Consider the following 19,505-nt stretch of genomic DNA (forward strand, 5'->3'; position numbering starts at 1 on the left):
GCTGGCACGGTGTTAGCAGTGCCCGTCTGGCACGGAGCCCCCCGACCGGGTGTGCAGCTGGCACGGTGTTAGCAGTGCCCGTCCGGCACGGAGCCCCCCGACCGGGTGTGCAGCTGGCACAGTGTTAGCAGTGCCCATCTGGCACGGAGCCCCCCGACCGGGTGTGCAGCTGGCACGGTGTTAGCAGTGCCCGTCTGGCACGGAGCCCCCCGACCGGGTGTGCAGCTGGCACGGTGTTAGCAGTGCCCGTCCGGCACGGAGCCCCCCGACCGGGTGTGCAGCTGGCACGGTGTTAGCAGTGCCCGTCTGGCACGGAGCCCCCCGACCGGGTGTGCTGCTGGCACGGTGTTAGCAGTGCCCGTCCGGCACGGAGCCCCCTGACCGGGTGTGCAGCTGGCACGGTGTTAGCAGCGCCCGTCCGGCACGGAGCCCCCCGACCGGGTGTGCAGCTGGCACGGTGTTAGCAGTGCCTGTCCGGCACGGAGCCCCCCGACCGGGTGTGCAGCTGGCACGGTGTTAGCAGTGCCCGTCCGGCACGGAGCCCCCCGACCGGGTGTGCAGCTGGCACGGTGTTAGCATTGCCCGTCCGGCACGGAGCCTCCCGACCGGGTGTGCAGCTGGCACGGTGTTAGCAGTGCCCATCTGGCACGGAGCCCCCCGACTGGGTGTGCAGCTGGCACGGTGTTAGCAGTGCCCGTCTGGCACGGAGCCCCCCGACTGGGTGTGCAGCTGGCACGGTGTTAGCAGTGTCCATCTGGCACGGAGCCCCCCGACCGGGTGTGCAGCTGGCACGGTGTTAGCAGTGCCTGTCTGGCACAGAGTCCCTGGGCCGGGTGTGCAGTTGGCACGGTGTTAGCAGTGCCCGTCTGGCACGGAGCCCCCCGACCGGGTGTGCAGCTGGCACGGTGTTAGCAGTGCCCGTCTGGCACGGAGCCCCCCGACCGGGTGTGCAGCTGGCACGGTGTTAGCAGTGCCCATCTGGCACGGAGCCCCCCGACTGGGTGTGCAGCTGGCACGGTGTTAGCAGTGTCCGTCTGGCACGGAGCCCCCCGACCGGGTGTGCAGCTGGCACGGTGTTAGCAGTGCCTGTCTGGCACAGAGTCCCTGGGCCGGGTGTGCAGTTGGCACGGTGTTAGCAGTGCCCGTCCGGCACGGAGCCCCCCGACCGGGTGTACAGCTGGCACGGTGTTAGCAGTGCCCGTCCGGCACGGAGCCCCCCGACCGGGTGTGCAGCTGGCACGGTGTTAGCAGTGCCCGTCTGGCACGGAGCCCCCCGACCGGGTGTGCAGCTGGCACGGTGTTAGCAGTGCCCGTCTGGCACGGAGCCCCCCGACCGGGTGTGCTGCTGGCACGGTGTTAGCAGTGCCCGTCCGGCACGGAGCCCCCCGACCGGGTGTGCAGCTGGCACGGTGTTAGTGCCCGTCTGGCATGGAGCCCCTGGCCCGGGTGTGCAGGGGGTCTCTGATCTGCAATGCCAGATGGACTCCAGGGCCAAGTGCCCCCTGGTGTCACAGTGAGGTGACACTGGGCCGTGGTGGGGGGACTTTGCCATCAACCCCGTCGCTCCTGCTCTTCCCGACACTGGCGCTCACCCTGGCCGCCACCGCCTGTTTCTTCACCCCCTTCCACATGCGTGAGCCGTCTGCCAGCCTCCCCCCCAGCCTTCAACCGCACCGGCTTGTGGCTGGCACCCCGCCCTGGCGGCTGCCTGTGGCGTTGGTGCTGCCCCACACTGGGTCCCGTCGGACCGCGGGGCAGGCGCCCGTCTCCTCGGCGCGGGGGGCACCTGTCACGACTTGGGCGCCCTCGAAGACCAATTGGTTCCGCCCAAACAAGCCCCCCGGGCCTTGTGCTCGTACTCAGCCTTGGCCCCGGTGTCACCAACTCCAGGTGTTGGCTCGTGGCTGCCAGCTCTGCTCATGGCAGGGGTGCCCTGGCGCGTGGGCAAAGCCCTCGCCAGCCGGCTGCAGGGGGAGGGCCGGTGGTTTTGCCCGTTAACGTCTCTGCGTCGCTGATGGACAAGCGGGCCCCACGGTGGCCTGGTGTGAGCCGGTTCCTCTGCCCGAAGGCAGGCTCCTGGCCAGCCCATTCCCCAGCCATGGTGCAGTCTCGGGTAGGAGACTCCCACCTGCCACTGGGCAGTTCAGCCCTACGGCTAGAAGGCTCCCGGACGCCTGGCTGGCACGTAGCCGCACCGGCGAATAAGGCCCTCTGCTAGGCTAGGACACGCCGTCCCATTGGAGGGGAGAAAGACCTGGCCTTGGTTAGACACGCCTGCCTCGACTCGCAGCAGCAACGCGCTTCATCTGGGCTAGTCCCCAGTGCTGCAGGTTCACGCCTTACCAATCTTCCCTCTAATTTTTTTCATCCATGTGCAGAATAAATTTTGTTTGGTGCACCAAGGCATGGGCAGATGTGCACCACCGGTAGAAACATGCAGCTGGCTGCGGGTGGCTGTGGATGCTCTGCTAATCAGCTAGGTGGCATTTGATATTCTCCTGTGCTGCTGCCCGGGCGCTCAGCGTACAGGAATTCTGGTCTCTACTGGCGACTGAAGTTCAAGGCCTCGGTTCCTAGATTCACCGAGGCCCGGGGTGCCTAATGGAGCCACTGAAGAGTGGGGATGGCAACTTCCCGCTCTCTGGAGACATTTACCCAGCTGGGGACAGAACTTCCCAGACCCCGGCCGTGGAACGAACTCCCCCGGGAATGAAGGTCCATCACAAACCTTCTCTCCGTCAGTGCTGGGCGAGCTGGGGTGAAAATCCCCCTGGGCACAGCGACGGGGCACCCCATTCGTCCTTCCTGCACCCCACAGGCGACCGGCGAGGCTGAGGGAGCGTACGGTGGGTACGTCACTGAATTCCTTCTCACAAGCCACAACCGGGGTGCGCCGTGCCGCGCCGGAGAGGCGCACGGGTGCTAGAGGGGCCTGTTCCCCACACACCACGCCAGGCTCAGAACCGGCCAACTCACTGCAGAGGTAGGTTGCTTCCGGGGTGTTTGTCCACCAAGGCTAGGATGCGAGGTCTCCATGGGCAGTGAGCGGCTTATCCAGGTGCCGGATCCTGGGGTGATCCCGGCATGTAGGGTCAGACCAAAGGTCCATCCAGCCCAGTGTCCTGTCTGCCCACAGTGGCCAATGCCAGGTGCCCCAGAGGGAGTGAACAGAACAGGGAATCATCCAGTGATCCCTCCCCTGTCACCCATTCCCAGCCTCTGACAAACAGAGGCCAGGGACACCATTCCCACCCATCCTGGCGAATAGCCATTGATGGACCTGTACTCCATGAATGTATCTCTTTTTTGAATCCTGTTAAAGTCCTGGTCTTCACAACATCCTCTGGCAGGGAGTTCCACAGGTTAACTGTGCGCCGCATGAAGGAAAATCTCCCTTTTGGTTGTTTTAAACCTGCTACCTATTCATTTCATTTGGTGACCCCATCCCTGCCCCGCCTGGCTAAGAGCCATCGAGGGACCTGCCCTTCGGGTCAGCCCGTGAGGTAATACACAGCTCAGTTATCTCCTCGTCCCCGTCCCGGACCAGCCCAGGGCAAACCCTCGAAGCTGGCAGCCCAAGAGCCAAACCTCCCAGAGGCGGAAAGGGACCCTTGTACCCGAGGGGGGTCCCCTTGCCTGTGCGCGGAGGCAAACGCCTGTTTCCGCAGCGCTGAGGGGGCCCTGCTCATCCGCAAACAGCCCTGGGTGGGTTTCACTCCAAGGGGGGAGGGTGGGCTGAGGTATAACTGGGGCCTGCTGGGATTTCAGCGACCGGCTGGGGGCAGGGGTGGAATAGCTCAGGCCAGGGGGCTCGGGGAGTCGATTGCAGCCGTGGTTAACCTGCCGGCACAGCTGGGCTGGCCTAGCCGGGGGCTGAAAGGCGGGCGGTGTCGGGGAGCTCCGGCCGGCAAGGCGCCCTCAGGCTGAACCACGGGCCGGGGCGGGGGGGCAGGGCCACTCAGTCCTGGGTACCCCCAGCTCCCTCACACTCCCTGTGTGCTGCCCAGCGGCTCTCCGGGCTCGGGGAAGGCTGCGCACCACGGGCAGGAGCAGCCTGGTGAAACCAGCGTCACCACAGACCTACTGCTGGGAGCCAGGCCCAGCAAGCCGCCCCCCCACCCCCGGCCACGCTGTCCAGGGGCAGGGGGAGGGGTGGCTGCCTGCCCAGCACAGCGGGGCTGGAAAGCGGGGCCGGTGCCCGAGGGGCCTCTCCCCTGCCAGCCCCGCCTGCCCGCCCGCCGGCCACGGCAGATAAAGGCAGCTGCTCGCTATCGGCTCGCAGGGCGTGTGGGGAGCGCAGGGGCTGGCCTCGGTTCTGTGTGTGCACGGCCGGAGGGGGGAGGGGGTCATGCCACCGGCTGCACCCTCCTGAGCCCGCAGACCTGAATGGGAACCCGCTCCCGGCTGCCTGGCACCGGCTGGCAAAGGGCCAGGTGTGCCGAGCTCCTGTCACCACGGGCACACCCCCTTTGTGGGTCCGGCCCCACACCCCTGGCCCCCCTCCGATGGTGCCGCACTCTCTGTGCAGTGTGGCCCCGTGGAACGCGCCCGCGGTACCCAGGGATCGCCAGGGGCACGCGCAGGGTGCGGCTGGCACCCACCCCCACAATCGGGCCCCTCCTCGGCTAGCTGTCCTTCCTGTGCCGGGCGACGCGGAGGGGAGGAAGATTTGCCTCCTTCCAGCCCACGCGGGGTTAACGGGCAGCCAGGTTCTGGGTCGTTCCCATGTGGGTCCCTCCGTGGCGCAGTCTCCGCCCCTGCCTGCAGAACGGCCCCGACTCGCCGCAGGCTCGGGGGCGCGGCACCAGCTGCTGCTAGATCCGCCGCCCGGCGCTGGTGCCCCCGCTCCCGCCAACGCGGCGCCGGTTTAACGAGAACCCCGCGGGGAGGAAACGGAACCCGGAGCCGCACCGTTCTGCCAAAGGCGTGGGCGCCGCGCAAGCTGCAGCCTGCTCCCCACTGCGACTCCGCCACTGGGTCGCCCCGGGCCTCGCCGCGCCTGCTCCAGCTGCCCCGCCCCCCGCCGCCCTGCATGGTCACTGGCTCCATCTCCCCGTCGGCGCCCCAGCGACCCCACCCCCGCCCAGCCAGGGGGGCTGGATTGTGCAGCTTAAATCCGTGACATTTCAAAGGGATTCCCAGTGCAGCTTCTCCCCTCACTCCCTAGCGTCGCCCACCCCCAACCAGCGCTCCCATTCACATCAGGGGGTCCTAGGCAGGGCAGGGCACCAGCAGAGGGCAGCTGCCCCCCAGGGCGGCACAAAATGCCCGTCATTGGGGGGGTGAGCTGCCGGACACCATGGACCGAGCGCGCTTGGGGACACGCCCTTTATTGATCCGTTGGCCCAGCCTGGGTAGCTGGCATAAAGCAGGCGCTGCCGTCGGGTCCCTTTAAATATCCGACACTGAGAGGAGCGCGGCCGTGGGCGAGACCGTCCTGCCGCCGATGTGAATTTGGGATTTCCAGTGGGAGCCGCCCCCTTCTCCATTGGCCATCGCCGGCCACGCAGCCACGCCTGGGCAGGAGAAAGCGGAAAATGTCTCCTAGGGTCTGTCTACACTAGCCACTCTAGTTCGAACTAGGGTGGCTAATGTAGTCATTCGAACTTGCAAATGAAGCCTGGGATTAAAATATCCCGGGCTTTATTTGCATGTTCCCGGGCGCCGTCATTTTTAAATGCCCGGTGGTTCGAACTCCCTGCCCGGCTACACGCGGCACGGGCTGGGTAGTTCGAACTACAGCTCCTAATTCGAACTACCGTTAAACCCCCTTGCAGGAGGAGTAACAGTCGTCCGAATTAGGGGCTTTAGTTCGAGCTACCCAGCCCGTGCCGCGTGTAGCCGGGCAGGGAGTTCGAACCACCAGGCATTTAAAAATGGCGGCGCCCGGGAACATGCAAATAAAGCCCGGGATATTTTAATCCCAGGCTTCATTTGTAAGTTCGAATGACTACATTAGCCACCCTAGTTCGAACTAGAGTGGCTAGTGTAGACAGACCCCTACTGATTTGTAGCGCCCAAAGGTCCCCTGGCAAGGCTGGTTCATCAGCAGGAGGCCTGGATTCTGGTCCCTGCCCTGCCACCCGGCCCCTCTCTGGCCTTTCCAAGTTCTTTCCGGCCCGGTTTTTCCCACAGTTCGAGCAGGTTCCCAAGGGCTCAGAGCACCTTGGAAAATCAGGCCCCGTTTCCATGCTGAATTAGGAGCTAGGCCTTTGAAAACCTGCCCTGCAGGGCCTGCTTCCCAGCTCTGCTGAGGGCCAGCAGCGCTACTGGGGGCTGGGTGGCCATGGGGCGGGGGCAGCTCCGTTCACACTCCTAGCACGGCCCTTCACCAGCCGGGCCCGCAAGCCCCAGAACCCTTCAGAACTCTGGCGGGGCCAGCTGTGCTCAGCATTCCACCCGCGCCCTGTCCTGATCATCGGTCCAGGCTGTCGTTTTGGGGACTGTCAGGGCGGTTCAAGGCAACGTCGTTGTCTTTGCTTGGGGACTGGAGGAGCCCAGCGCTGGGAGAGGTTCCAGGGAAGCCTGAACTAACTAGGACCCTCGTTTGCCGTGACTCAAACAAAAACGTCTCTAATAAAAACCATACCAATCGACGTTTCCCCTGCCCTTTAGCTTCCCTAGCAATGCAGAGAGGGATCAGTAGAACACACTATTTTATTGCAATACGCTAGAACCCCGGTTAGCTGAGCCCCTATTATCGGGCTCTCTGTGTTAACCTAATCAGGACTGACGGTCCTAGTTGGGTCACTACAGAGAGATGGATGATGGAAGCATGGATACATGGGGTTTTCCTCCAGGTCTGTATTTTTTCACACAATGTACAAATTAAAGGTGCCCTGTAGGTTAAATTCGCTGCATAACTGCACAAAAATTACCTTTCCTTTTATACTTGTGGGGTAGCTACGTTATATTGTTCATTTCTGTCCATAAATATTGGGATATCTCTACTTACCTCTTTGGCCAGCCTGGTGGGCGATAGTGAAATCCATGCTATCAATGGAGCCGTATCCATTGTCCTAGGCACAAATACTTAGGGGCTCAGAGGCCATCTGGCTTCTGACATCTATTCATGTCCTTTGTTTGGCAATAAACCTGCCTTTGTATGTTATCTGAGTCTGTGATCTTTGGGGGCTCTCGTTAAGTCTGTTACGCTAGCTACCTGTGCTGAGCTGACATGAAACACTGAGGGTATGTCTACACTACCCTCCTATTTCGAAATAGGAGGGTAATGTAGGGATACCGCAATTGCAAATGAAGCCCGGGATTTGAATTTCCCGGGCTTCATTTGCATAAGCGGGGAGCCGCCATTTTTAAATCCCCGCTCGTTCGAACCCTGTGCCGCACGGCTACACGCGGCACGAACTAGGTAGTTTGAACTAGGCTTCCTAGTTGGAACTACCGTTACTCCTCATTCCACGAGGAGTAACGGTAGTTCGAACTAGGAAGCCTAGTTCGAACTACCTAGTCCGTGCCGCGTGTAGCCACGTGGCACGGGGTTCGAACGAGCGGGAATTTAAAAATGGCAGCGCCCCGCTTATGCAAATGAAGCCCGGGAAATTCAAATCCCGGGCTTCATTTGCAAGTGCGGTATGCCTACATTACCACCCTAGTTCGAACTAGCGGGGTAGTGTAGACATACCCTGAGGGAGCCTATGAACACGCCCACAGCCGAACGTTTAGCATCACTGACGGAGGAGGAGATGTGTCAGGACACCCCACCATTAAATCCTAAATAATATTGCATTGCTGTCCTGAACTATTACAATGCAGGTTCCATGTTTTTCTGCCACAAAGGGAATTGTCAGGCTTCCTGTCCATTAGGAATGTCTCCAGATGAGACATTCTCCCCAGGAATGTAATGTCAATGCAAAATGTATGTTGGTGTTTTGCCGTCTTTAAATGCTTTCCAAGTGACGTCACCTTTCAAGTGACGTCAGCTTAACAGTCACCTTTCTCTACACATTTTCCTTCTGTCCCTTGCTTCCCAGAACCCCTGCAGGTGACCAGAATTACTCTAAAGAGAACAAACTAGTTCTCGCTCTTTCCTCGGTATGTCAGTTTCACCACTTCCCTTTTCTATGGTGTATTGAGTTAGGTTTCTCTGCTGAATGTGTGAGTCTTTCGCACAGCCACAGAGGAGCAGAACCAACTAAATATAGCCCCCCTGTGATTATAACGTCCCTCTCCAAAAAGGCAGGAAACATAGGTGGGCGGGTGAGGGTCTGAATGAATTCTAAATGCGTTCTTGTTAGACTAGATTGCTGTTCTGCATTTTTCAGGCCTGGCCTATGCAGGATGTCACATTAGATGAACACAATTGTCCCTTCCGGCCTCTGAGTCGGTGTGTTGGAGCCGGTAGAAGAACCCAGCCGACATTTCTGTATGGCCTGGGATGGACTGTGTTGGCTCGTGCCAGTGGTGTGTTTACATGACATTTTTCATCTGCTTGCTGGCATTCCAACAATTACCACAAGAAATTAAAAGGAGGCAAACCAGCCCGGACGTGCACAGAGCTGACGAACCTTCCTCCAAAGCTCATGCCAGCTCCTCACACGTGCCCGGGGAAAAGAGACGCCGCGAGGCCTGCGACGCGCCTGGAGAGTCTTTTCTTTTTAAAACATGACCATTGGCCTCGGGGTGTTGGCTCCCGCCAGCCGTCCTGCCCGCGGAGGGGCCGAATGGTGGAGGAAAAGCCGCAGGCTGCAACAGGCGAGTCCCCGTGGCCTAGTAGATGGACTAGGAGACTAGGGTTCTATACCACTAGCCCGCTGGGTAACCTTGCATATGTCACGTTCCCGCTCTGTGCCTCAGTTTCCCTGCTGTGCCATGGGGATGACGATTCTGGCCTCCTCTGCTGGCAGGAAGTGCCAGACGAACACGAGGGTGAACCGGCTACCCCGGGAGCATCGCACGCGTTGTAAGATCTTGGGGACGGGGAGCTGAGGGATCACTCTGACCCCCACCGACGTCAGCAGGAGTTTTGCTGCTGATTTCATAGTGTGGGAGGGCAGGGTTTTCCCGTTGGGCTTTGGGCCCGTGTGTGACGCCCCGGCGCTAAGGCAGCAGGGCTCCGGGGAGGGGGGGAGAGGGCTGTGCTGGATGAGAACGGGGAGCGAGCGAGGGGGTGCTGCTCACCTGTGATGGCCACGTTCGCCTCCGTCTCTGGGTGCACCGGCCTGCAGGTCCCCTCGGCGCCAGCCTGCAGGGAGACGCACTGAGCCATCAAGCGCAAGGTGCAGACAGACTGGAACATGCCCAACTCCACTGGCCTTGGCACCTCCCCGTGTCCCCGCCTGCCCGGCAGCTTCAATGGGTCCTAAGGGCACCCCACCCTGGCGGAATCCCACCCTGGAGGGGACGGTCGCTGCTGATGCAGGCCCTGTGTCTGTGGGGCCGGCCAGAGAGCCAGGCGTGAGAGGATGTTCCGGGGGGGCTAAGCCAAGCCGCCCTCGCTCCGGGCAGGGAAAGGGGAAATGGAGCCATTGAAGAGAGGGTCCTGTGGTCACTGGTAACCCCAGCTGAGCCCTCCCCTCCAGAGCAGTCTGCTCTTCAGACATGGCTCCCCGAGATCCGGCCCTCAAGAAGCTTCCCACGGTGGAGAACACGTCACTATGCACCTTGGCTGCTCTCCCCTGGCCAGGCACATCTTGGTGGCAGCGGTGGGATGAGAATCCAGGAAGTGTCACGTTCCGGCGAGACAGCAGGGGAAGGAGCTGGAGCACAGACACCTTCCTGCTTCCGCAGGTCGCTGCCTTTGGTTCAGAGGCTCTGACCATATACCTGGAGGGGCAGAAGGCGGCTGCTACCACTGGGGGCGGCTCTGAGCCGAGACGCCCTGTTGCGGTTCCCCTGCTGTTCTGGGAATGGTGGCAAACTGGCTGCGCCCAGACCCAGAGCAGACCTCGCGGTTCCGACGCATGGTGCGGGCCCACCCCAGGTGTAGGGCTGCGATTTCTAGCAAGGCCAGCTGGCTGCCCTTCCCTGCAGAAATCCCCCCCTTGGAGGAGTCACCGGTCACGCTCAGTGCTCGGCGCGGCGTGGAAGATGGATCGCTGAGAAAACCCCTCAGCCCGGCTCCAGTCCAGGGACTTTCCGTGTGGCGTGCGCACCTCGATCACTCTTACGTCCTGGCCCAGAGGGGCGGGTGGGGGGGCGTTTGTCTGCTGAAGCTCTTTGGGGTGGCAGGGACCAATCGCTCACATATGTTTAGGCAGCGCCTAGCGCGACAGGGCCGCCAGCCTGATGGGGGCCCCGAGCACTAATGCCAGAGAATCCGTATCAGATTCCAGGGTTGTCCCTCGGGCTGGGTCTCTCTGAAGCCTCAAGGGTCTGCTGAGTCAGGGAGAAGCAACAGGCTGAGCAACCAACCCGGCTGGGGGTCCGGTCGGCCCTGGCCTCCCGGCCGGTTACCGTCCCGTTTTTATCTCCGCCGCCATTGACAAATGACCCCATTCGCCAGCACAGGCTGCCCTCTCCAGCGTGCCAGAGGCCCAGCCCTCTGTGACATCACTGGCAGCTCCACCAATCACCACCTTTACTCCGCAGCCAATGTGCACGCACCGTTTTCATTGGTCGCACGAGGAAGGCGGTGCCGATGGCCGATTGCTCGGCCCCGCCGCCGCCGTTCTTGGCGTGGTCTCTTCCCGTGGCTGGGCTGCCCAGGGCGGTGATGCCCGGCCATGGGCGGAGGCCGGGGAGAGCAGCCAGTCGCCTGGTGTTCCCAGCTGGCCCCGACGGCCCCAGCCAGGGGCTTGTGAAAGGGCAAGCGGGGGCTAGCACTCACTTGGGTCCCCGCGGGGCGCACAGGGCCGCGTACCAGTTCCTGGCCCATCCCAGGTCGAAGGGATTCCCTCTGCCCATCTCGCGAAGCTGGGGACAGAAGGACACACAGGCCGTGAGCTGGGGAGCTAGACCAGGGCTTCCCCCGGGGGACGGGCCTCGGGGGCAGGAGGGGGAGAGGGTGCCCTCCGCGCGCCACTTTTGCCCCCTGTGCCTGCTCTGGTTCAAAGGCAGGGGGCCTGCCTCTCCTGGGCAGGCGCCGACCCCCTTCCCCTGCCCCCCGGGGCTGGAGACTCCGCTGCTCCCAGGGCCGAGGGGGCACTGTGTGCCGGCTGCAAAACACACACCAGCTGCTTGGCGTGGCGGGGGTGCCTCTGCCCCGGCCAGACGCCCATGCCGGCAGCACGCGCCGGGCACAGCCAGGGCCAGCAGGCTGAGCCGGAGCCCCGGCCTCGGGCACACGAGCCTTTGACGCGGGCCTGAGCGGGCGAGCAGCCCCGCGATGGGTAAGGGCCGGGGCAGGGAAGGAATCAGGCCCCCTGGCAGGCATGTGCCCCCCACTTACATGTATGCAGGCATCGCCACACATGTATGTACATACACATGGGAACGCCATATATGCTGGCACCTCCACTCACATGTATGCGCACACACATGGGAAGCTCATGTATGCAGGCACATTATAGCCGTATGCACACGCACATGGGAACCCCATGTATACACAGGTACCTCCACACACATGTATGCGCACACACACGGGAAGCCCATGTGTGCAGGCACATGGACATGTGTATGCGCACACATATGAACTCTACTCATGCATGCACCTTACACCCGTATGTGCAGACACACACACAGCGTTTTCTCAGGCAGATTTCCCAGGGCGAAGGCCGGGAGCAGCCTCGCTGAGCCGCACTGCCCTCTGGTGCCGCGTGCCCGCCTGGCGGAGCGATCGACGCCCTGAGGCCAGGCTGGCGCCCTCGCCCCGTACCTTGAGCTCGTAGGTGCGCTGAGCCAGTGTGATGAAGCTGGCCTGGGATCCCACCAGGATGAGGAGGGGCAGCAGGTACAGTGCGGCCGGGATGGTCACCACGATGCTGGGGCAGGCGAGTCAGGGAAGACACAAAGCCAGGGCTGGGCAGGGTTGTGCTGCTCCCAAAGGACACGTCGGCTGCCCTGCCACGGAGTGTGGGACGCAGCCTGTGCGTGTGCGCACACGTGTGTGTGTGCATGTGTGTGTGCACGTGTGTGTGATCCTCAAGGACCACAAAGATCAGACCCAGCTCCCTGGAGCAACAGAACCCTGAGCTGTGTGGGGTGACGTTCGGTGTGTGCATCATGCCAGGGCAGGGTGCTCAGGACCAGCCACACCTGGGCCGGGTGCTCAGGACCAGCCACACCCCTGGGCCGGGTGCTCAGGACCAGCCACACCCCTGGGCCGGGTGCTCAGGACCAGCCACACCCCTGGGCCGGGTGCTCAGGAGCAGCCGCACACCTGGGCCGGGTGCTCAGGAGCAGCCGCACACCTGGGCCGGGTGCTCAGGAGCAGCCGCACACCTGGGCCGGGTGCTCAGGACCAGTCACACCCCTGGGCCGGGTGCTCAGGAGCAGCCACACACCTGGGCCAGGTGCTCAGGAGCAGCCACACACCTGGGCCGGGTGCTCAGGACCAGCCACCCCTGGGCCGGGTGCTCAGGACCAGCCATACACCTGGGCCGGGTGCTCAGGACCAGTCACACCCCTGGGCCGGGTGCTCAGGAGCAGCCACACACCTGGGCCGGGTGCTCAGGACCAGCCGCACCCCTGGGCCGGGTGCTCAGGACCAGCCGCACCCCTGGGCCGGGTGCTCAGGACCAGCCACACACCTGGGCCGGGTGCTCAGGACCAGCCACCCCTGGGCCGGGTGCTCAGGAGCAGCCACACACCTGGGCCGGGTGCTCAGGACCAGCCACCCCTGGGCCGGGTGCTCAGGACCAGCCATACACCTGGGCCGGGTGCTCAGGACCAGCCACACACCTGGGCCAGGTGCTCAGGAGCAGCCACACACCTGGGCCGGGTGCTCAGGACCAGCCACCCCTGGGCCGGGTGCTCAGGAGCAGCCACACACCTGGGCCGGGTGCTCAGGACCAGCCACCCCTGGGCCGGGTGCTCAGGACCAGCCATACACCTGGGCCGGGTGCTCAGGACCAGCCACACACCTGGGCCAGGTGCTCAGGAGCAGCCACACACCTGGGCCGGGTGCTCAGGACCAGCCACCCCTGGGCCGGGTGCTCAGGACCAGCCATACACCTGGGCCGGGTGCTCAGGACCAGTCACACCCCTGGGCCGGGTGCTCAGGAGCAGCCACACACCTGGGCCGGGTGCTCAGGACCAGCCGCACCCCTGGGCCGGGTGCTCAGGACCAGCCGCACCCCTGGGCCGGGTGCTCAGGACCAGCCACACACCTGGGCCGGGTGCTCAGGACCAGCCACCCCTGGGCCGGGTGCTCAGGACCAGCCATACACCTGGGCCGGGTGCTCAGGACCAGTCACACCCCTGGGCCGGGTGCTCAGGAGCAGCCACACACCTGGGCCGGGTGCTCAGGAGCAGCCACACACCTGGGCCGGGTGCTCAGAACCAGCCACACCTGGGCCGGGTGCTCAGCAGCAGCCACACCCCTGGGCCGGGTGCTCAGGACCAGCCACCCCTGGGCCGGGTGCTCAGGACCAGTCACACCCCTGGGCCGGGTGCTCAGGACCAGCCACCCCTGGGCCGGGTGCTCAGGACCAGCCACCCCTGGGCCGGGTGCTCAGGACCAGCCACACACCTGGGCCAGGTGCTCAGGAGCAGCCACACACCTGGGCCGGGTGCTCAGGACCAGCCACCCCTGGGCCGGGTGCTCAGGACCAGCCATACACCTGGGCCGGGTGCTCAGGACCAGTCACACCCCTGGGCCGGGTGCTCAGGAGCAGCCACACACCTGGGCCGGGTGCTCAGGACCAGCCACACCTGGGCCGGGTGCTCAGGAGCAGCCACACACCTTGGCCGGGTGCTCAGGACCAGCCGCACACCTGGGCCGGGTGCTCAGCAGCAGCCGCACCCCTGGGCCGGGTGCTCAGGACCAGCCGCACCCCTGGGCCGGGTGCTCAGGACCAGCCACACCCCTGGGCCGGGTGCTCAGGACCAGCCACACCCCTGGGCCGGGTGCTCAGGACCAGCCGCACCCCTGGGCCGGGTGCTCAGGACCAGTCACACCCCTGGGCCGGGTGCTCAGGACCAGCCGCACCCCTGGGCCGGGTGCTCAGGACCAGTCACACCCCTGGGCCGGGTGCTCAGGACCAGTCACACCCCTGGGCCGGGTGCTCAGGACCAGCCACACACCTGGGCCGGGTGCTCAGGAGCAGCCACACACCTTGGCCGGGTGCTCAGGACCAGCCGCACCTGGGCCGGGTGCTCAGGACCAGCCACACCCCTGGGCCGGGTGCTCCGTGCCGGCCGCCTGCCCAGGGCCGGTGCCAGGCCCGGTTGCGCTCCTAAGGATACGCGCAGATCTTCTCGGGGCCGTAGGCCTGGCGGGCGTTGAGCGCCAGGTACGTCAGGCAGGACGCCAGCACCAGCAGGTCGTAGGCGCACAGGAAGGCCACGAAGAGGAAGAAGAAGCGGAAGTTGCGGCAGCCGATGCAGTTGTTCAGGCACTTGCAGTGATGGTCGAACTCCTGGGGGGCAGGGAGCGCGCACAGGGGCTGGGCTGCCACGTCCCGGCCCCTCCGGGCCAACTGCAGCCGTTGGCCCAGTGCCCGAGAGCCAGCCTGGCCCAGGGCGAATGGGGAAGTGGGAACCGGAGGGGGAGGGCCCCCAGGGTGGCGTACGTGACTGTGAGGCTACGGATGAGGTACGGATCCGTGTGTGTAGGTGGTGCCAGAGTGTGCACAGGGCGTGTAGGCGGGGTGCAGAGCTGCATGGCTGGGTCTGTGCTGGCGTGTGCATACGTATGCACAGGGCGTGTGGGTGGGGTGTAGAGCTGCATGGCTGGGTCTGTGCTGGCGTGTGCATACGTGTGCTTGGGGGCGTGTGGGTGGGGTACAGATCTGCATGGCTGGGTCTGTGCTGGCGTGTGCATACGTATGCACAGGGCGTGTGGGTGGGGTGCAGATCTGCAGGGCTAAGTCTGTGCCGGCGTGTGCATACGTATGCACAGGGCGTGTGGGTGGGGTACAGATCTGCATGGCTGGGTCTGTGCCGGCGTGTGCATACGTATGCACAGGGCGTGTGGGTGGGGTGTAGAGCTGCATGGCTGGGTCTGTGCCGGCGTGTGCATACGTATGCACAGGGCGTGTGGGTGGGGTGTAGAGCTGCATGGCTGGGTCTGTGCCGGCGTGTGCATACGTATGCACAGGGCGTGTGGGTGGGGTGTAGAGCTGCATGGCTGGGTCTGTGCCGGCGTGTGCATACGTATGCACAGGGCGTGTGGGTGGGGTGTAGAGCTGCATGGCTGGGTCTGTGCCGGCGTGTGCATACGTATGCACAGGGCGTGTGGGTGGGGTGCAGATCTGCAGGGCTAAGTCTGTGCCGGCGTGTGCATACGTGTGCACAGGGCCATGTGGGTGGGGTACAGATCTGCAGGGCTAAGTCTGTGCCGGCGTGTGCACACGTGTGCACAGGGCCATGTGGACGGGCAAGCAGGCTGCTCACCTCCACGCAGACGTTGCAGCGGGCGCAGTGGACGGTCCGTGGCGGGCAGTAGTACTGGCATGTCTGGCACCAGTGCAGGTCAAAGCGTCTCTCCTTGACATGAAGTGCCTGGATCACTAACCCGGCCCGGCCCTCGGCCCCTGGCGCAGGGAGACACGGTGTGGGGCGAGCCTGGCTCTCAGCCTCAGGAGCTGGGCAGGGAGATCAGAACCCGGGAACACAATGGCCCTGCCCTCATGTCAGCTGCAAGGGCAAGGGAGGTGGCGGATTGTCCCTGGACCTGCTGCCCAGCACCCAGGAAAACAAAGCCAGCTTGGGACGAGCCATTCCAGGCCTCCCAGGCCCCAGAGCTCCCTCCCGGCCAGGATGTGTCTAGACCTGCCCGCCCTAGAGCACAGACGGGCAGCTGCGCTGGGTTGCCTGGGCTGGCTCCGTGCCTGGCGCTCCGTCCAGCTCAGAGCTGTGAGCCTCAGAGGGGACTTTACTTTGGTTCTTTCTTGCTTTGGATTTGCCCACCTGGGATGGCTCTTGGGGCTCCCTCGACCCAGAGCAGGCCACGCTGCACCACACGGTGACAGTGGCTCCTGATCCCGAAGGGAACGCTAGAACGAGCCTGTTCCCTCTGTCCTGGTAGATGCAACTGTCACAGCTCCACCGACTGTCATAGCCCCTATACTGATAACCGCTACTGAAGAGCCTCCCAGGGCCAGTGGCTGGGACTGCGCTTTGACGACTTACGGGCCTGACAGTCGTGGGGCAGGCAACAGGGACAATTTCCCAGGGGTCTGGGTGATTTTAGAAAGGCCCGGGGGTCCCCTGCTGGCGGCGCTGAGGCACTAAGGCAGCTCCTGCCTGCCCTGGCTCCACACAGCCCCGGACGCGGCTGGCACGTGCCAAGGGGCATCTCCTGGCGGCCGGCCCTCAGCGCCGACTGGCGGGCACGGTGGCCAATGGGAGCTGCGGGGGCAGGGCCTACAGGACGCGGCCTCCGGAGACCCACCTGGGGAGCTGCTGCCGGGGGTAGGGGCAGGGAGCTTTCGGGAGCTGCCCCCCTGTATCCCCCAGTGCCCCCCAGTGCCCCAGCCCAGAATCTGCACCCGATCCCTCACCCCGCCCACACCCAAACTCCCCCCCAGAGCCCTTCCCCTCCCCCATCCTGCACCCAAACTCCCCCCCAGAGCCCTTCCCCTCCCCCATCCTGCACCCAAACTGCCCCCCCGAGCCCTCCCTCTCCCCCATCCTGCACCCAAACTCCCCCCCAGAGCCCTTCCCCTCCCCCATCCTGCACCCAAACTCCCCCCCCAGAGCCCTTCCCCTCCCCCATCCTGCACCCAAACTGCCCCCCAGAGCCCTTCCCCTCCCCCATCCTGCACCCAAACTCCCCCCCAGAGCCCTCCCTTTCCCCCTCCCACAACCAAAATCCCCCCCCCCAGCCCAACTCCTCACCCCTCCCTCAGCCAAACTCCCCCAGAGCCCGGGCCCTCACCCGTCTCACACCCAATCTCCCTGCCAGAGCCCGACCCCTCCCCCCTCCCGCACCCAAACTCCCCCAGAGCCCTCCCCCTCCCCCCTCCCGCACCCAAACTCCCCCAGAGCCCTCCCCCTCCCCCCTCCCGCACCCAAACTCCCCCAGAGCCCTCCCCCTCCGCCCTCTCACACCCAAACTCCCCCAGAGCCCTCCCCCTCCGCCCTCTCACACCCAAACTCCCCCAGAGCCCGACCCCTCCCCCCTCCCGCACCCAAACTCCCCCAGAGCCCGACCCCTCCCCCCTCCCGCACCCAAACTCCCCCAGAGCCCGACCCCTCCCCCCTCTCACACCCAAACTCCCCTCAAGAGCCCGACCCCTCCCCCCCGCACCCAAACTCCCCCAGAGCCCGACCCCTCCCCCCTCTCACACCCAAACTCCCCTCGAGAGCCCGACCCCTCCCCCCCGCACCCAAACTCCCCCAGAGCCCGACCCCTCCCCCCTCTCACACCCAAACTCCCCTCGAGAGCCCGACCCCTCCCCCCCCGCACCCAAACTCCCCCAGAGCCCGACCCCTCCCCCCTCTCACACCCAAACTCCCCTCGAGAGCCCGACCCCTCCCCCCCGCACCCAAACTCCCCCAGAGCCCGACCCCTCCCCCCTCTCACACCCAAACTCCCCTCGAGAGCCCGACCCCTCCCCCCCCGCACCCAAACTCCCCCAGAGCCCGACCCCTCCCCCCCACACCCAAACTCCCCCAGAGCCCGACCCCTCCCCCCTCCTGCACCCAAACTCCCCTCGAGAGCCCGACCCCTCCCCCCTCCCGCACCCAAACTCCCCCAGAGCCCGACCCCTCCCCCCTTGCACCCAAACTCCCCCAGAGCCCGCACTGCCCAGCGGTCTGGCAGCTTGCTCGTGGGGGGGGGGAGGGGCCCTTTGACTGCTCTGCCCAGGGGCCCGGAATGGCCGTCGGGGGCTGGGATCAGAGCCCCCCCGTCCCTGACGACCAGGGATTTCCAGCAGGCCGATGGGCCGGTCGGCGTGGCCGGGTGATGGGCTGCGCTGCGGGCTCAGCCAGGTGCCCGTCCCTGCCCTGCTCCCCGGCGAGGGCCCAGGGGACGCCCGGTGACCCGCGGTGCAGCCCGGGAGCAGAGGGCTCAGGCCCGACAGTCTCCCCCTTCTCCGGGGCCCACCTGCCCGCGCGGCTCCCGGTACCTCGGTGGAGGATCCCAGGGTCCGTGAAGCTGGCCAGCAGGAGGTTGGCCACGGCCGGGATGAACAGGCCGCCGGCGAGCAGGGGGAACGCCGGGGACACGTGGACGGCCAGCCAGCTGCATCTGAAAGGGAGGGCGGGGGGGTGGGCGCCTCGCCGGGGGCACCGCTCAGGGCTCGGAGGCAGAGACAGGCCCCAGCGGGAGGGGACGGGCAGCAGACCTGGGGGCAGGGGGCAGGGGACAGAGGCCCCAGGCCCCTGCAGACCTTGAAGTTCCACACGAGGGCAAGGGGGTGGCTAAGGCTGGCGTCCCGCGTAGACGTGCCCGGTGACAACCCCCCAGGGAAAGAAGCCCGGCCGGCTCCGACCCCCCCGGGAGGGCCGGTTTGGATTTGGGCACCAGGGTGGGCGGCCTTTCTGCTGCTGTCCGTCCCTGGCAGGAGCGGGCGGCTCTGTGGGCAAGACGGGCTTTCTAACGCAGCCCTGGGTCCTGAGCCTGTGAGCCCCTGACCGCACGCTGGTCCCGTGCCTCAGTTTCCCCATCTGTGAAATCTGTGAAATGGGGCCAACCCGCCCAGCCGTGCTGGTGTCCGAGAGCTGATTCCTGGGGCACGTGATGATCAGTTGGTGAAGTCCGGTGACAGCTGACCCAGGCATGGCTCTAGGCTCAGACACTCTCCCCATGCCATGCAACCAAGGGACCCCGGCCAGTTCCTGGTCTCTTGCCACCTCGGGGGGCCCAGACCCAGGGGCTGTCTGCTAAATTCCTCAGGCCCATCCCAGCCCTCGCGCCCTGCCCGGCCTCACCCCCCTCTCTGCAGCCAGATGCTCTCTGCCCACCTGTGACTCATCTCGGAGGGGGGCACTGTCCCAGCCAGGCCGGACCACCCGCCGTCCCCTCCTATCCCGCACCCACTGAGCCCTGGGCGGAGCTGGCTTCTGCCAGGAACCGTAGGTCAAGACCTCGCAGGGGCTGGGTGGCAGGTGACTCCTGCAGCGGGGGTCCCGGCTGCCCCCGGCCAGCACTCAGGAGCAGTAACTTCTGCATGGGGCAGCCCCCGCATGCCACCCCGGCGGGGGTTCGAACCGGCGGCCCTGCTTACGGGAAGGAGAAGAACAGGCCACTCAAGGCCAGCAGGGAGCTGAAGTGAAAGGAAGCGAAGAGGCTGGGCAGGACCCAGTGCGGCGCCTCCCTGGCAGGGCTCATGGCGGGGGCCGGGTGAGCGCCCCCCGGTGCCTGCCCCGCAGAATGTCCACGCCCCGTTGCCTCGGCGACACGCGGCCCTGGCAGGGAGCTCCGCAGCGCGGCGGGACATCACAATGGTGGAGGGACATGGGGCTTAGTGGTTAGAGCAAGGGGAGCTGTGAGCCAG

The 19,505-nt window shown here is 65.0% G+C and overlaps 1 protein-coding gene across 8 annotated transcripts; it reads right to left on the bottom strand.

Annotated features, from left to right (window-relative positions):
• Positions 1–5,314: 5,314 nt before the first annotated feature.
• On the bottom strand, positions 5,315–19,368 carry LOC112547423 (palmitoyltransferase ZDHHC19). Of its 8 annotated transcripts, none has more exons than XM_075938214.1 (9): positions 19,236–19,368; positions 18,135–18,256; positions 15,454–15,593; positions 14,305–14,477; positions 11,774–11,879; positions 10,787–10,872; positions 9,621–9,783; positions 9,139–9,202; positions 5,315–5,516 (listed from the first exon to the last, which is right to left on the bottom strand). In XM_075938214.1, exons 1-9 carry the CDS (start codon positions 19,337–19,339, stop codon positions 5,392–5,394), a joined length of 1,083 nt encoding a protein of 360 aa, XP_075794329.1. In that variant the 5' UTR covers positions 19,340–19,368; the 3' UTR covers positions 5,315–5,391. The 8 variants fall into 8 exon arrangements, with proteins under 8 accessions (XP_075794329.1, XP_075794327.1, XP_075794323.1 ...); XM_075938212.1 differs by having other exon boundaries at positions 15,454–15,644; XM_075938208.1 differs by lacking the exon at positions 5,315–5,516 and adding an exon at positions 7,668–8,739 and having other exon boundaries at positions 10,820–10,872; positions 15,454–15,644.
• Positions 19,369–19,505: the final 137 nt, after the last annotated feature.

The sequence above is a fragment of the Pelodiscus sinensis genome, chromosome 10 (genome assembly GCF_049634645.1).
Source record: "Pelodiscus sinensis isolate JC-2024 chromosome 10, ASM4963464v1, whole genome shotgun sequence".
Taxonomy (NCBI): domain Eukaryota; kingdom Metazoa; phylum Chordata; order Testudines; family Trionychidae; genus Pelodiscus; species Pelodiscus sinensis.

Excerpts from the sequence above, each read along its gene's own strand:
- LOC112547423 (XM_075938207.1), bottom strand. The coding sequence starts at position 19,339 with ATGAGCCCTGCCAGGGAGGCGCCGCACTGGGTCCTGCCCAGCCTCTTC. Across the intron at positions 18,257-19,235 it reads GGCCTGTTCTTCTCCTTCCC|ATGCAGCTGGCTGGCCGTCC; the intron begins GTAAGCAGGGCC and ends CCTCCCTTTCAG. Across the intron at positions 9,203-9,620 it reads GCCAGGGGAGAGCAGCCAAG|GCTGGCGCCGAGGGGACCTG; the intron begins GTGCATAGTGAC and ends GTCTCCCTGCAG.